The following is a 15,193-nucleotide window of genomic DNA, read 5'->3' as shown; positions in this document are numbered from 1 at the left end:
TATTATAAAATATTGCTTCTAATAGGACATCCCTGGCTAGTTTTATTATCCATCCTTGCTACAAGATTCAAGTTAGCATTGTTCCTATGAGGTGGAATTACACATTTTGAAGAAGAAAGGAAACTATCTATCTGTAAAAGCTTGACAGAGACATAAGTCTGTTCTGGACTTGGCTGTAACGGTTTTCCCCCTCTTATATCACGGGCAGAATTTGGCTCCTGTTACATGCCCATGGGCAAATTATTAAAGAGCTCTGGCCCTTATTTTCTCTTTCTAGAAAATGAGTACAATGAGTGTTGCGAGCTATAGTTCTTTCATTTTTGGTAAAGGGTATTTGCATATATCTATTGCCTTCATCCATGGATGTCAAAATAATGTTAGACTCATACTTGTCAGCAGGTCCAGGGACTCCTTTGAACATTTTTTTAAAAATACCTGCCATTTCATGTGAACTGCCACATTCCAAAGAGAAAAAAATATGTTTGAAGTACTTTTGACAGATAAATAGCCATGGCAAGAATGGATAAGTAGCATCTACACAAGAAGAAAAATGGCATAAGAGGCAGAAATGTCCTTCTGTATTATGAATGTGGGCTTAGCTTTTTTTTTATACAGTGAGAGAAGCAAAGATTGGGCAAGCTAGACCAAGCATATGGCTCAATTCAGAAGGCAGCCTGAAAGTTAGCAAGCATTTAGATAGGAAGTTTTGCTTCTTAAATGATTTATATTGGAAGAAATTCTCTCTTCAGCTGTACATCGTAGCTATGCTGCTAGGGGGTGGCACTCTGAATTTTTGTGTGCTAGTCTACCACTCTCTCATTTAAATAGCTCCAAAAAATCTACTTCTACTGTCTTGCCTACAAGAAGTATGTTAATTCTCTCTCACATGGATAAAGGCACTCCCTGTCATTCATAAGCAGACCTCCTGAAACTGCATCACTGTAAGTGATTTTCTTAATGTTAACGCTGTCCTTCCTGACTCCCCTACCTTCTCTTGTCTGCTTCCCTCACTCTCCATAATGGGCTGCATCCCAGAGTCTATTGTACTTCCCATTATTTGCTCACTTTGGCTTAGCTCCTGGATTTGATTTCAAAATGCTCCCTAATGTCCGGTAGAAAGAAACAGAAGATGGGGGGCAGTGCTGGGGATTATCTCTTCAGATTCTCTTGGAACATGATTTGGACACTAAATCTGTGGCAGAGTTAGCAGGTGCCTAGGCTTCAGCAGGTGAATGTTTGCAGGCTCCTGACCAGCACAAAGTTGCTTTTTATTTTTAGTGGCATCATTGTACACTCCTTACACAAAAAGTGCATCATGACTGGGCAGAGGTGACAGAAAACAGGGAATGGTTGAGGAAATGCACTCATGCCCTTCCCTCCTTTGAAATTCCTGCTGTTCTCCTCAGCTTTATCTTCCCTGTGTCACCTCCGCATCTGAGGGTGGCTGTGTGGGGCAGGCACATCCTCCTCTGGGGGAAGTTATTTGAAGGACCCTGCTATACATTGCATTTATTACACAACTGACCTGTGAATCAAGCAATAAATGCAGACCAGCCACACGGGCAAAATATTTATCACATTGTAACAAGGGACTCTCCGGCTAGAAGAAGAGCCAACCCACTACCAAGGTCCCTGTGACATGTCACATTTATTACACAATTCACTGGCAGTTTGCGCAACAAATTTAGACCTGTGTCATGGGCAAAGGACGATGGCCACACATGCAAACCAAGAATGACACAACTCACTGACGAATCCTATGATAAATGGAGACCAGGGCAAAGTAATGATGACACCATAACAAGGGACTCTCCAGGTATAAAAGCCAACTACCTACTAAGGGCTCTGCCGCACGTTACATTTATTACGCAGCTTGCTGGTGAATCAGGCAATGAATTTCAAGCTGCTACACCTGCAAAGAAAAAAAATCCCACAACTGACTGATGAACTGCACAATAAATGGAGACCAGCCACCCGTGCAGAGCAATGATCACTCCATAACAAGGGACTGGCCAGGTATAAGGAGAGCCCACGGGTTACAGTCTGTGTGTTGCGACACAAAAGTGGGCTGCAAGAATATATAAAAGGCTGATTAAGTGAAATGGGGCCCCTTCATGGGCCAGATCTCATACAGGCTTAGGCCACAAGCGCCAAGTCAGGCCCCATGGTGCCTAGCATGCAGGGCCACCTTGTCTACCTGCAGGGCTCCCCATGGAGCCAGACATTTGGCAGCTGAGGAGCAGCAATTACTCTGACCCCAGCAGTCTTTTCTGCCCAAGTGTGGAGGGCGGGCTGGACGCAGTGATCTTGTAAGGTCCCTTCCAGCCCCTAACATCTATGAATCTATGACAGGGTTGCACATACTTAAAAAAAAAAGAAGCATCAACAGACCTGAAAAATGGATTCCCCTTTACAAAGGAGAAACCCGTGGCTTTCTCCTTGCGGGGCGGCATGGCTCCAGCCCGCGCAGGGCTGCTGCGGCCTGGGGGCTTGGGCAGCGGGGCCGGAGTGAGGGGCCCTGGGTCGGGACGAGCCACCGGGCTCCACCAGTGGGCCCGGCACAAAGAGGCTGAGGGGTGCGCGCGTGTCCGCGCGCGCCTGGGCCGAGTCCCTCGGGAAGTGCCGGGCGGGCGGCCCCCTCCGACTCCGGCAAACTCCGGCGCGGCGCGGCGCGGCGGGCGCGAGGGGCGGGAGAAGGAGGAGGCAGGGGGGGATCCCGGCCCGCTCGTGTCTCCGCTCCTCCTCCCGCGGGCGGCCGCGCTCCAGTCCGCGCTGCCGCGGCGCCTCGGCGGGGCGCTCCGAGCTGTGCTGGGCCGGGCAGCGGCGGCGCGGGGCGCCGGCCTCTCGGCTCCCGCCGGGGGCAGCCTCCGCCCGGGGCGCCTCGCAGCATGGCCTTCACTTTCGCCGCCTTCTGCTACATGCTGTCGCTGGTGCTGTGCGCTGCCCTCATCTTCTTCGCCATCTGGCACGTGAGTATCCCGCGCACCCTGCCCTGCCCCGCAGCCCCTCACACCCGGCACTGGGCGCTGAATGACACCGGGACTTTTGGGTGGGGGGGGGGTCTGCAAAAAAATAAATAAAAAAATTAACCGATTAATTCCTTAACAAGCGGACCTAAGTGAAGGAGCGATCCGCTCGGAGATTCTCTCCCCACCCCCCCAAGTTGTGACTTTCAAATCTTACAGGGGAGCTCTTGTCTCTAATGGGGGGCTCAACCCCCCCAGCTCCCTCTTAATTTGCAACCTGCTTTACATCCCTCTCCCTCCCCCAGCAAGACCCCCCAGCCCTAAACCTCCCTCGTATCTTCCCCTTCCCTGCCCAGCACTTTACACCCCTCTCTCCTCCACCCCAAGCAAGACCGCTCAGCCCCAAAACTCCCTCAGATCTTCCCTCCCAGCGCTTTTGCTCCTTTCTCTCTCCCCCACCAAATCCCTCTGCCCTGGCAGGTCTCCTGAGGGCGAGGCAGCAGAGAACGTAGCTCCAGGGCTACATCCCCCCGTCGCCGTGACTCAAGTCACTATAACAACCCCACGCGGGGAAATGGCAGCGTCTGCGCTGGCCGTGCTGAGCAGCGATTCAAGACGAGGGAGAAAGGCAGTGGGGAACAGCGTGGGGATGCTGTGGTGGGGCGGGGGCGGGGGTGTCTTCTGGTCTTCCCTACACTGGCTCAGGACAGCATCAGTTTGCCATCAGACCCTGTGGGGTTGCAGGGGGAGGGAGTGCACGTTTGCTTTTGACGTCAAGAAAGTTTCTGTTCTCCGCTGTATAGGTGCAAGGTGGGGGCTCGTCCAGCCCCCCCGGGCAGTCAGTGTCCCAAAGAGAAGCAGGATGCTTCGGCTGCAGGTGCTCAAGGCTAGCGGGGGGTGGGGACGACAGCGTGGAGCTGAGCTGATCCCTTTGTTCGAGCAGAATTCAAAGTGGAGGGGAGGGAGGCTTCTGAGTGCTTAACAGATTTACTGCTGGAGTGTGGGGGGGTGCACCTTTACCCCTTATTCAAGTATGTACTCAGCTGGAAGGAACAATTCAGGCCAAATGTTATCCATTTATTAAGAAAGCTTTTGCTAAATTGAAGACCCATAGAAATCCATCCCTGTTGCCTTAAATCAGGGGTGCTCAACCTGTAGTCCACGGGTTAAATGCAGCTCGCTGAGCCTTGGAATATGGCTCATGGGGGTCCTGAAGGATTGGGGAAATTTGGTGGTGGGGGAGCAATATTCTGCTACCCCTCTCCACTGCCAAAATCCCAAGCCCTTACATGGAGGGTCAGAACCGGGCCATGACCTTCCCCCTGCATGGCTGCTTTGGGGCCAGATGATGGCTCTTCCTCTCCTGGGGCTGGACCAAGTCCCCTTCCCCCATATAACTGGATTGGGGCTGGGCTGCCCCCTGCTGACTCCATGCAGCTGGATGGGTCTCTGCTGCACTTGTTCTGGAGCTACATTGGGTCTACCAGCAGGATTTAGCTCATGCAGGGACCTGGCACTGACCATCCAGACTGCTGGTCAAAAAGGCTGAGCACCACTGCCTAAAAGTGATGGTAGAAAGAGTCTTGGAAAAAAATTCTTCTGTGAAGTGCTTACAGCCTGAAAACTGGGCCCAATCCTGCTAAGTGCTGAGCACCCTCCAAATCCCACTGACTTGCGAACGCTGATGGGACCAAGCCCCTCTCTGTAGTAGCTCTTTATCATACAAATGGTTGAAAATTTGGAAGTAAATCTAGTTATTTTAATTGTCTGGGATCAGGCAGAGGGGGACAGTAAAAATGCTGAGTGGCAATCTCAATTATTTCCTTTCTTTTGTTCTAATAATCTGAAGTGTCACTAGTTATATAGATGAGGAATCTTTTGTTTTAAAGTACCCTGTTTTTAAACTGTTGTTGTGCCTTTCAGTTATATTCTACTTACCTTCATTCTCCTGTGATTTCAATTGTATAAGGTATTACTCATTTCCTACCCTAAACCGTGTAGGTTGTTAAGGAGTTACCTTCACAACCTACGCCATGTTCCCATACTAACCTGTGTAGGTTGCTGTAGGTTGTTAAAAAGGGTGGGGTACTTTTCAGAGGTGCGAGAAATTTATCCCTGAGTATAATTTGTAAAGCCATTTAAAGCTGTAAAATGTACTAGAATCCTTTGCACTATACTTTCACTATATAAATAATAACTTCCCTATTAATATAAAAACTACCTTGGCAGGCCCCAGCTAGGATAAATCAGGATACTCTGGAAAAGAAAGGAAGTGCCAGTTACAGTTTATGGAACAGGATCTAGGAACTTGACTGGTTAAAAACAAAGGAGATGTAGGATTTATTGTGAATGAAACATGGGAAGGCTAGAGCTGCTAATTTAGCTCTGTTTAATCATATCAGAACTATGAAGTGAAAAGATTAACTCTTCCATGTAGCAGGAGGATGCTCTGAAATGTAATCATTCCCAGGCAGTGGAGGACAACCTTTTTGGCAGGTATGTCACAAATTGAGCCCTGCTCTCTCCTGGAGTGCCACTTTGATCCCTTTCCCTAGCCTGATCTGCTAGTCTGCTTTTCACTCCCTCCCATCTGCCACTGTGCTCCTGTCCCCTCCCTGGTCACGTATGCCACACAAAAAGACTGTCCATGTGACTTAAGGCAGTTAGAACATTTCCCCTAATACCTGACTCGGGGCCAACTTCCAGCTTCTAAGAGGCTGGGGGCCATATGGCCCTTGAACCATGCTACTGGCCCCTGCGGCATGGTACCTGGGGGCCATATAACCCTCCCCCATTGCTGTACTGCAACCCTCTCATTGCTGCCCCCTGGTGACTCCTCTTTGCATGTGCATATGAGTATCCTGTGTCGCACTGCTGTTTCCTGCACCTCCTTGCTGCACCATGCCCCCCACTGCTGTTCCCTGTCCCTCCCTACTGCACTGCATGCCCCCCCACTGCTGTTCCCACCACCTGCCACTGTATCATACTATCACCTACTGTACCATGTGCCTCAGTGTCTCATGCTGCCCAGGTGACCCCCTCTGCACAGCACACCCTGCTCCAACCCGCATCCCTTCACTGCACCGCATGCCCTCTGCTGCTCCTTCCCTCCACTGCATCATACTCTAAGATGCCCCGCCTCACTTTTACCTCACTGGCCATGCACTCACCCACTGCACCACATCATTCAGATGTCTCCTGTTGCAGGGGCAGGACAGGGAAGTGGAGAGAAGGGGAGCCTGAACATCTCAGCTGCTGCTGCAGTCAGAGCAATGGGGGAACAGTGACTGTGTGGGAGCTCAGGGACCGCAATATTACCCCTGGTGGGAGTTGTACAGCCTTGATCTAACTTAAATTTCCTTTGCTCTGATTTAAGCTAATTACTTCACTCCTCTAAGTAGACATGGGGCATGGCATGAAAACATCTGGACATTCTTGTGAGTGCTGTGGTGGGCAGTCGTGAGCACCCTGTGATATAACTATGCTTGCAGTGAATAGTTGTGGATCATTATCCTTGGTATAACAACTTACAGCATATAATAAAACTTATTATGCCTCACCTCAGTCTACTCTTTACTAAAGTTACCATCTCTCTTAAGAGACATAGGACCTGCTATAACCTGGCCAAATTATTCTGTAAACCAGTGAAATTACTCCAATTAGTGTAAAACGGTAGAAGTTAGCCTGTTTTTAAAAATGAAAATAATAATAAATAATACTATTTATTATTGACAAATGCTTGTGTAAAATAGTTTAGTTAGGGATGATCCTGCCTTGAGCAGGGGCTTGTATCAGATGACCTCCTGAGGATCCTTCCAGTCCCTACTATTCTATGACTCTATCTGTAATACCAAAATTCTTATAAGATTTCAGGTTATGTGATAAAACATCATTAATTTATTTTTTTTTAAAAATAAAAAAAAATTCAAAATAGGAATGTCTCTTTTCCATGACCTAACTTTGGTTCTCATATATTTCTAAATGACAGCTGGTATTTTCCAAATGGACTCACAAGTTGACATTGGAAGGTGTTTTAGTAACTGAATTTCTCTATAAAAGTGCCTTAATTTTAAGGCTCTTCACATGGTTTGGCAATGAATAACATAAAAATTGACCTGAATTCCCATAACTTTTGAAAGGTTATTGGGAATTTCAAAAGCTGAACCTGAATGAAAATTATTTTAAATGGTCAGAACAAAATTTCTTTAAAACATGTGAAATTCAGACGTAGATTTGACTTCTGGATCTTGGGTCTTTGGATCAAATTAATAATAGTTTAAAATAAAATGAAAGTTCCCATTTTCAGTCAAAACTGTGCTAAAACTCTGATTGTATCATTATTACTGTTGTTGTCATCACCATCTTCATCACTATAACATCTAAGAATTGTGAAAGAAAGACTAAAAAATAAAGAACAAAAACAAAGATTGAAAAAGTGCATTGTTTAAAGATTTTTTCTTTAGTGCTTTTCATCAGAGAAGCTAAACGTTCTTTGCAACTTATTACTTGCTACTTCATAATGAGATAGAAATTTTAAAATTGTATTGTATGTGAGATAAATAATTTAAAGTGCATGTAAATCAAAATTGAAATGAACATAGAATACAGAAACTTCCAACTGCGTGGAAAAGTCTGTATAGTTTGTCTTACCTAAATTCTGAGAACATTGTCTCCATAGCAATATCAATGTCTGCTGGCTTTTGAAGGATCTGTAAAAAATAGATAATATATTGATTTAAAATAATTCTGTTCACAATTTACACTATAGCCACAAGTAGTCTCACTGTTGGCATTTCGTTGATAGAGGATCAGGGATGGAAGAGTACTAAAAATGCTCAGTATTTATGCAGCTCATGATTCCAAGTCTCAAATCCAGATCTTCATGTCATGGAACAGGGTGAAGCATGAGTTTATCAAACATGTCAGAATTAGTTTTATTAGAAACAGCATAAATAATATTAACACTGTTTAGTAATTTGGACATTCTCTATTTTTTTTGTAGAAAAGTATTAGAGAATTTGATCAAGAGTGCTGACTTTTCTATAGTTTTTTTTTAAATATCCCCTAAAATTTGATATACAATCATATTCCTGCTATAGAATTTTATAGGCTGCTTCAAAAATTTATAGAAAGGCTAACATTTTCTGTCAAATTCTTATGGTGTTTAGAGAACATTTCACACAACATCATTAAATGTAATCCTTTTAAAGTCTGATGTTTCTCTAGAGTGTTGACCCACTTGGTTCATTTAAGACTCAGAGAGATTTTTGCTATACTTGCTTACTTTCGAAGTCATATCTCTTGTAGACCAGTAGGATCCTCAGATATTCTTGTACATAGGTATTTCCCCAGGTTCTCCCCTCAGTAGTGAGGTAGTACAACTCAGCTGATTGTACTAGGATTGTTGTAGGCTTCAGCCTTGAACCTGGGGTCATTCTGGCCTACCACCTTACAGCCAATTATTTAGACTAGTTAAGGCTGCACTAAAGCCTCCATAAGGACCTAGCCCTCCAGACACTCACTGGCATTAGAGTGGCTGGTTGGAGTCAGCTGACCCTCCACTTCCCTTATTTAAACTTCTGAATTAAAATGGGAAGCACCTGGACAACAGACTTAAACCTCGTTCTACGCCGGGGGGGAAATTATTTTGGATGGGGGGCAGCTTAATGAGTTTTGGCCAGCTGTTGATGGCCACAAGGGTAGCTCCGCACCTTGACAGGTGTTCTGCCCCCTGGTTGCCATCTTGGGACTGGACGCCCTGCCCCCTAATCCCTGACCTTTGCACCTGGAAGTCGCTCACCTTGCCCCCAGAAGTACTCCTTTTGGGAAGGGGGTTTAACAAATTATATACTAAAAATCAAACATTGACAATAGCACAATTTTATTTAATTTTATTTAAAAAATACTTTGTCTTGATTTGTGTGTGTTTGTGTGGAGTATATAGAGGTGATTACATAATAGCTCAAAATTAAGTCTTACTCTTGTACATTGTAAGGGACTGTGGAGGGGTGGAAGGTATGGAGGGGTGGGTATGCGGTTTGTGAGGAATGTGTGTGTATGTAGGCTGTGGGGGTATGTGTGGATGTGGGGGGGTTTGTGAGGAGGTGTTTGTGGGGATGTGTGGATGGGTATGGGGCTTGCAGGATGTATGGAGGGGGAGGGTGGCTGAGGGAGTGTGTAGGGTGGGTGGGTATGGGTTATGGGTGCATGTGTGGTGGGATGTGTGCACATAGCAGTGAGCGGGGCTCCCCCCAGAGGCACATGGGTGTGTGTGTAGGGGGTGTGTGGAGCGAGGGTGTGGGGTTTGTGGGTTGTGTGATGGTATATGTGGGGGAGGGTGTGGTTGTGGGGTCTTCAGGGCAGGGTTTGTGGGTATGGTGGTTTCTGCATGCAACCCCCTGAGCTGGTCAGCACTTGCTCTCACCCTGCAACAGGTCAGAGCCTGCATGCCCTGCAGTGCCTTTCTGCCACTGCCAGCAGCATGCAGCCTTTGCCCCACCCTGCTCTAGACTCACCCCCACCAGAGCGGATCAGCTGGGAACCATGCATAGCTCCGCCCTGCACCTACTCCATGCCTGCTCCACACCACCTGCCTGTGGCATGTTCTGCTGCCCCCTGGGCATGCAGTGGGGCTGGAGCGGCTCCATGGCAGGTCTGCCTTTCTAGACAGTCCAGGTGGTGGCGGTTCCTTCTGGCTGCCACTGCTGCCAGCCCCAGCCCTGTAGTACCAGTAGGGATCTGTGCTGCATAGCTCCGACCCTGTGCACCCCATGCCTTGGCGGCATGGGGCAAAAGCTATTGCTCAGTGTGGAGGGAAGCGGCCCCCCCTCCTCCCCCTCCAGGCTGGACTGTGCCTGGGCCAGGGGGCTGAGGGACCCACTGCGGGCTGGACGAAGACCCAGACCATATTTTGCACAACCCTGTTCTAGGCTGCTTTGCTGATTTTTCTGGCTTGTGTTCTTTCTGGCTCTGCTCTCTGCTTGATTTTCTGGCTTGCTCTCTGATTCCACTTTGCCTGGTTTCCTGGCTTTCTGACTCTGCTTGTTCCTAAACCCCAAGTGATCCCAGACCTACCTGCCCATGACTTGGTGAGACAGGTTGCTTTATGGAAATAGGAGCAGAATTTGGTCCATTAAGAAAGTTCTGTAAAATTAACTGATTATGCTGTTAACTCAGGAACCAGATATGATTGTATTCTTCATGAAAGACCAAAGCAGACTTTCTGATCTTAGTTCTCACCACAAGGCCTTTAAAGCAACTTTCAAATGACTCATAGCAGGTTTACTTTTTGTCTCTGCTCCTACTCTGAACTACAGTTCCATTTCTTAGTTAACATTTAACTGACCTATATCAGATCTTTTTGAGTTCCCAACAAGACCTGAGGTACCCTGTTATCCCTGTTATAACTATTGAGTTTAGATGGAAGGCAGAGTAGAGATGCATCGTACAGACTAACTGAATCAGAGATGCATACTTTTTGCAAGCCAGAGTTCACTTCATTAGAAGCTATAAAATTACATGCACAAAACAGGTTATCAAATAGAATTTAGTTAGGTTATATCTGGGTTGAATATGTCCCAAGACATTTAAATTACTGCTTATTTCTCATCACTTGAAAAATTTAGTCAACTTGCATTTCTAAAATGCTTTGAGATTTTCCAGTGGGGCAGTAGATGTATTAAGTGCTGTTGTAGTTACACTGTGTTTCTTCTGTTGTTGTTATGGATTTTAATTTATTATTATTATTTTGTGAAGTTTTATTTAACTTTAGTAGTTCAGGGCAGGACTTTTGAAGGCAAGAGGCTGTGGACACATGTTCACATAATCTGGGAGGATTTTACTAGGTTTGTTCTTTTGGCAGAAAAAAAATCACTTGGAGACTCCTGAACAGATATTTGAATGCCAAGCCCTTGAAGAACAAAGAGTTTGCAGTGTTGAGGCTGTGCAGCCAGTGGGTCCTCGTGCACCATGTCAGGGTGCTGAACAGACTCTCAAGTCTACATGGCAACAGATGCCAGCAGTGCAGAAGTCAGCTCTGACCCAGCCTGATCAATCAGCCTTTGTCTCCCTGCAGCACAATGTGGGATTGTGAAGGAGGTGTTCTGCTTCTGAACAGCAGAGTCCAGCACATGACACACTATCTCAAGGGCAGGAGAAAAGCAGTAGGGGATGCCAGAGGACTGTGCTGTGGCCTCTCTCAGAAGAGAGTATATATGCACATTTCCTCTCCCAGGAGAAACTGCTCTAGGAGTGACTTAACGCTGGTGGTTTCTAATCTATTTTTCTCCTGGAGCAGTCATTTTTACCTTGGGAGAAAAATCTAGAACATTTGTATGCTCATAGTTTCTCCTGGGAGAGCAGGGACTCTCTCAGGAGAAACTGAATGTCTGTACATGGCCAGAATTAGATGAAAGAATTAGATGCCCAACTCTCATTGAATTCAATGGCTATTGGGCATCTAACTTGCTTAGGTTCCCTTAAAAATCAGCTTTTAATTTTTATTAAGTTGCATACATTTAATTTTAGAGACAGATGAAGAAAACAAGAAGAGATATTTTAAGTTTGCATCAACAGCAAATTCAGTAATTCACTGCAGGTGAGCAAAGCACTCTGGTCTGTACGTGCCTGTAACTAATCAGTGGTTTGTTTGACGTTTATGCCTCACTTGTGTCCTTTGTCTTCGACTCTTGGACTGGAGGGCTAGCGTTTTGTGTGGAGATAGGTAAAGAAAGAGGTTTGTGAGCGAGCTCTAGGTCTATATCACTCCTGCCAAAAGGCTGGCAATCATCTTGTTTTAAGTTATTTGCAAAGTGTTAAAACTTGTATTGAAATTAAAGTATTTTACTTAAGGGCTTGCAATTAGCCTTGAATTTACCTCTACTTACAGCAGCTTCCACTTTTCTGCTTCAATAATTAATTAACCAGGTTTTCTCACAATACTTTATGAATATATTGAGTAAAGATAAGGGCAAGTTAAAGTTGGCAAGTTAGAGATAAGGGCAAGTCAAACCTGATTGGGAATGTTACACTGCTACTGCCTGTGTCATATCCATTTATGAATGATCTTTTTTCCCTTCTCTGTCAACAGTTTAAGTTAGAATCTGATTCCCATCTGCATAATGGTAGTCCAGGGTGGTCTGACTGCTGTGTATTTTCACAATTGTCTCATAACTACCTTTGCAAAAATATGTCATATTCATGCTAACTGGCAACTAATGATAGCAAGCCAGGTAGCATCAATGTAATAGACACATGGATTTTGTCTACTGGAAAAAATAACACATTTCAATTTGTTTACCCGTTCCCGTTTAACTAAATAATCTGAACATAGAAACCTTTGGACTTCACTAAATTAAAAAAAAGAAAATGATTTAGTTGGTCCAGAAAACAAACAAATATGTATGTTTGAACTCTGCTGCACTGAGGTTACTCTAGGAAAGGATTCTAAACTGTCTGAGTGGGTTACCATCTTCAGCTCCCAAGTAGCTCCAGATGCTTCTGAAGTCACAGGCACTCCATTATCTATGGGCCGTGAATTATCCTGTGGAGTTTCATGTACATCTTTTTATTGGAAAAGCACAGAGAACTGTTATAATGTAATATGAACACTGACCAACTCTGTATCTGAGCTTAAATTGGTGTTCACAGGAAAATCTGTTTATTGCTGGAATTTTGCCCCCCAGTTGGTTAATTAAAAAAGCATTAGAAATATACCCTTATTACAGTGATTCTATTGCAGGGCAATGCAACAGTTATGTTTTTGAGGCCTTAGTGGATTTATTGAGCGCTTGAGTGAGGTTGTAGGCTCTTGTTTAAATTTGTCTCTTCATTATCCAAGGTATATATTAATCTATCCCTATGTATTTTAATTCAGTTCTAAAAGTAACCTCTCATTTTACAATTGAGTTTTCTCTGCATATAAAAGACATTTTTAACAAATGTCCTTCCTGTAGAAGAAGAAACGTATGTTTTTGTTGCTGTAGTTGTTAAATGGGTAAACATCACTTCTCTTAAAACAAGCCTGAAGACCAGTGGAAAATCCCAATCCTAGCTGTGGAGATAGGTAACCTCATGATTTCCAGCTTCTTGATCTTTCTTTTTCCCCCAGTTTCCTTGACAGCATCACTCACTTATGAGTGATCTTGCAGCTGATAACCAGAATTGTCTCTGTCTCTTCCATACCAGCCTTCAGCTACGTTGTTTTCACCTAGAACTCTCTCTTGGCCAGATGCTACGAAAGCAAGGAAGATCCGCTGTCCATGTTTGTGGAGAAGGGGATATAAATTTGATTGTCATCAGGACAATGACAGCTCCATATATTTTAAATTCTTTTTTTGTTGACCAGTGTATTGCACAGAAAAAGTGACAGAATCAAAACTTAGGGACTCTGCAGAGGTGAGAGTACAAGGGCCATGGTTCACAAGCTGTCCTCGTTGTCCTTTGGAGTAGTTTAGGAACTGTTAGGAAGACCCACCAAACAGTCACTGTCTCCAATGCTGATATTTCGACAAGTATGTCACACAGTTTTAGGGATACAAAAAGCTATAAGCAATTTCTTTTCTGTCACATGTATTTACATTATCACAAAGGTGGTGGCAGGTTCAACACTTCTGTAATATGTTACTGAGACATTTCTGACTCCATTCTAATACTTTTGTGATTGACTGTATCCTTGAATAGAACTTAGAGCAATTATACTCTTAAAATACCTTCCTGCTTTCTGATACAGTTAAACTAAGTTTATTGTCTTTGCGTGAACAAGCACAAGCCTCTGTCTAACCTGGGTTTTGGTCTTCCACACTGATTTTGTGCACAATGAGTAAGAAGGAAGCTGCTTCCTTCAAGTAGAGCAACACAAAGCCTAACAAAGCAGCATCTCCTTCCATTGCATTTAATCTTGTTATTTTTATTAGCTTCTTTTTGAGCTCAGATTGGGCGTTCCTTAAGGACTAACTACTATTGGTGGCACATGCAGAACACAATTTCACAGCACCATTGTTGTGAGCTTAATGGTGGTAGAATAGGAGGCAGTGTTGTCTGCCTCCTATTGGTGCTTAGATTGGTAGTCAGAATTGTTGCATTCTGTTTCCAATTCTTCAGTGGAGCATGTTGTGTGACCTTGAATCATCCAGTTAATCTCTCTGCATTGTGTTTTTTTCCCTTTTATAAAGTGGGATAATAACATTAACCTACTTTCTAAGGAAAGTAATGCTCTATGTACTATAGTGTAGTTGAAGTACTGACTTGTCAGGCCCTGAAATAGGTCAGGCCCTCAAAATTGTGAATGAAAAATAATAGGTTTCAAGTTATTTTTTTGTTTGTCACCTTTGTCTCCTTTTTGAGCTTTTAGATACACTTAAATCATATTCCAAGCACTCTTCTGAAACAATGGGGCCTAGAAATTTATTGATTTTTAAAAAGTATATGACAATTGAGATTTTCACCTAGTCAGTTGCTTCCAGCAGCTGGAGCTTTAGGAAAAAATAGCAGATATTATGAAATCTGAAATAACATGTTGAGATGTCAACGTAGAGTTTTAAAGTTCTTGATTCTTCAATGTCATATGATATCTAAGTGCCAACTGTTCTTGTATGGGCCAGGTTTCCCCCCCTACCCATGAAGGTGTTTGATTTTCAATACATTTAAAAGCCAACTGTCTTTGTGTTATGAATCACATACAAGTTTTTAATAATTTTAAAATCAGTGTTCTACTCCATATTGTCAAGTTAATTGTGCTGTCTAAGTCAGGAGTGGCTCCGTGCAGCATGCCACAAGTAGTACAAGTAGCTGCTTTGGGACATAGCATATCCAGCAGGAGAACAGAGCAGTGGATTGGCCAGGAAAAAGAGACCAGAGCAATAGGGCTGTGTGAGGCTTCGGATCCGGATCTGGAGAAGCTTCGGACGAGTCAGTGTCCAAAGCAGCATGTCTGGATCGAAGCACTGGCTTCGTTAGGCTTTCTGAAGTGGTTTGGAAAAGCTTTGGAGCCTCCTCAGAGATCCGGCCATAGGGTATAATGGGGAATCAATGAAGTACCAGTAACTCTGTTGTTTTTGTTTGATTTGGATGACATTTGCAGGTATGATAGCCTCTGCTGAGTGCATGAAGCCTGCCAAGTTTCAAGAGGATCAGTGGAGGGGTTCAGGGGGAACTGCATCCCAAATTCTTGAAAGCAAAACTTGTGTCACGTCTATGTGTTACACCACAAGGGGGTGAAAACTGTAGCA

General features: G+C 44.5%; 1 protein-coding gene across 3 annotated transcripts in view; it reads left to right on the top strand.

Annotated features, from left to right (window-relative positions):
- The first annotated feature begins 1,785 nt into the window (after positions 1-1,785).
- Positions 1,786-15,193, top strand: part of CNIH3 (cornichon family AMPA receptor auxiliary protein 3) — a 132,674-nt gene continuing 119,266 nt past the window's right edge. Inside the window, exon 1 of one of the 3 annotated variants that reach the window (XM_090047972.1) lies at positions 1,786-2,969. In XM_090047972.1, the coding sequence (XP_089904098.1) occupies positions 2,452-2,969 (518 nt within the window). In that variant the 5' untranslated portion in view covers positions 1,786-2,451. The remainder of the gene's footprint in view (positions 2,970-15,193) is intronic. The other 2 variants (XR_016442411.1, XM_090047985.1) reach the window with 2 other exon arrangements.

Source organism: Crocodylus siamensis, chromosome 1, assembly GCF_052110815.1.
Source record: "Crocodylus siamensis isolate JL-2025a chromosome 1, ASM5211081v1, whole genome shotgun sequence".
Taxonomy (NCBI): Eukaryota; Metazoa; Chordata; order Crocodylia; family Crocodylidae; genus Crocodylus; species Crocodylus siamensis.
Note: the sequence above shows the minus strand (reverse complement) of the source record. Positions and strands in the feature narration are given on the sequence as shown.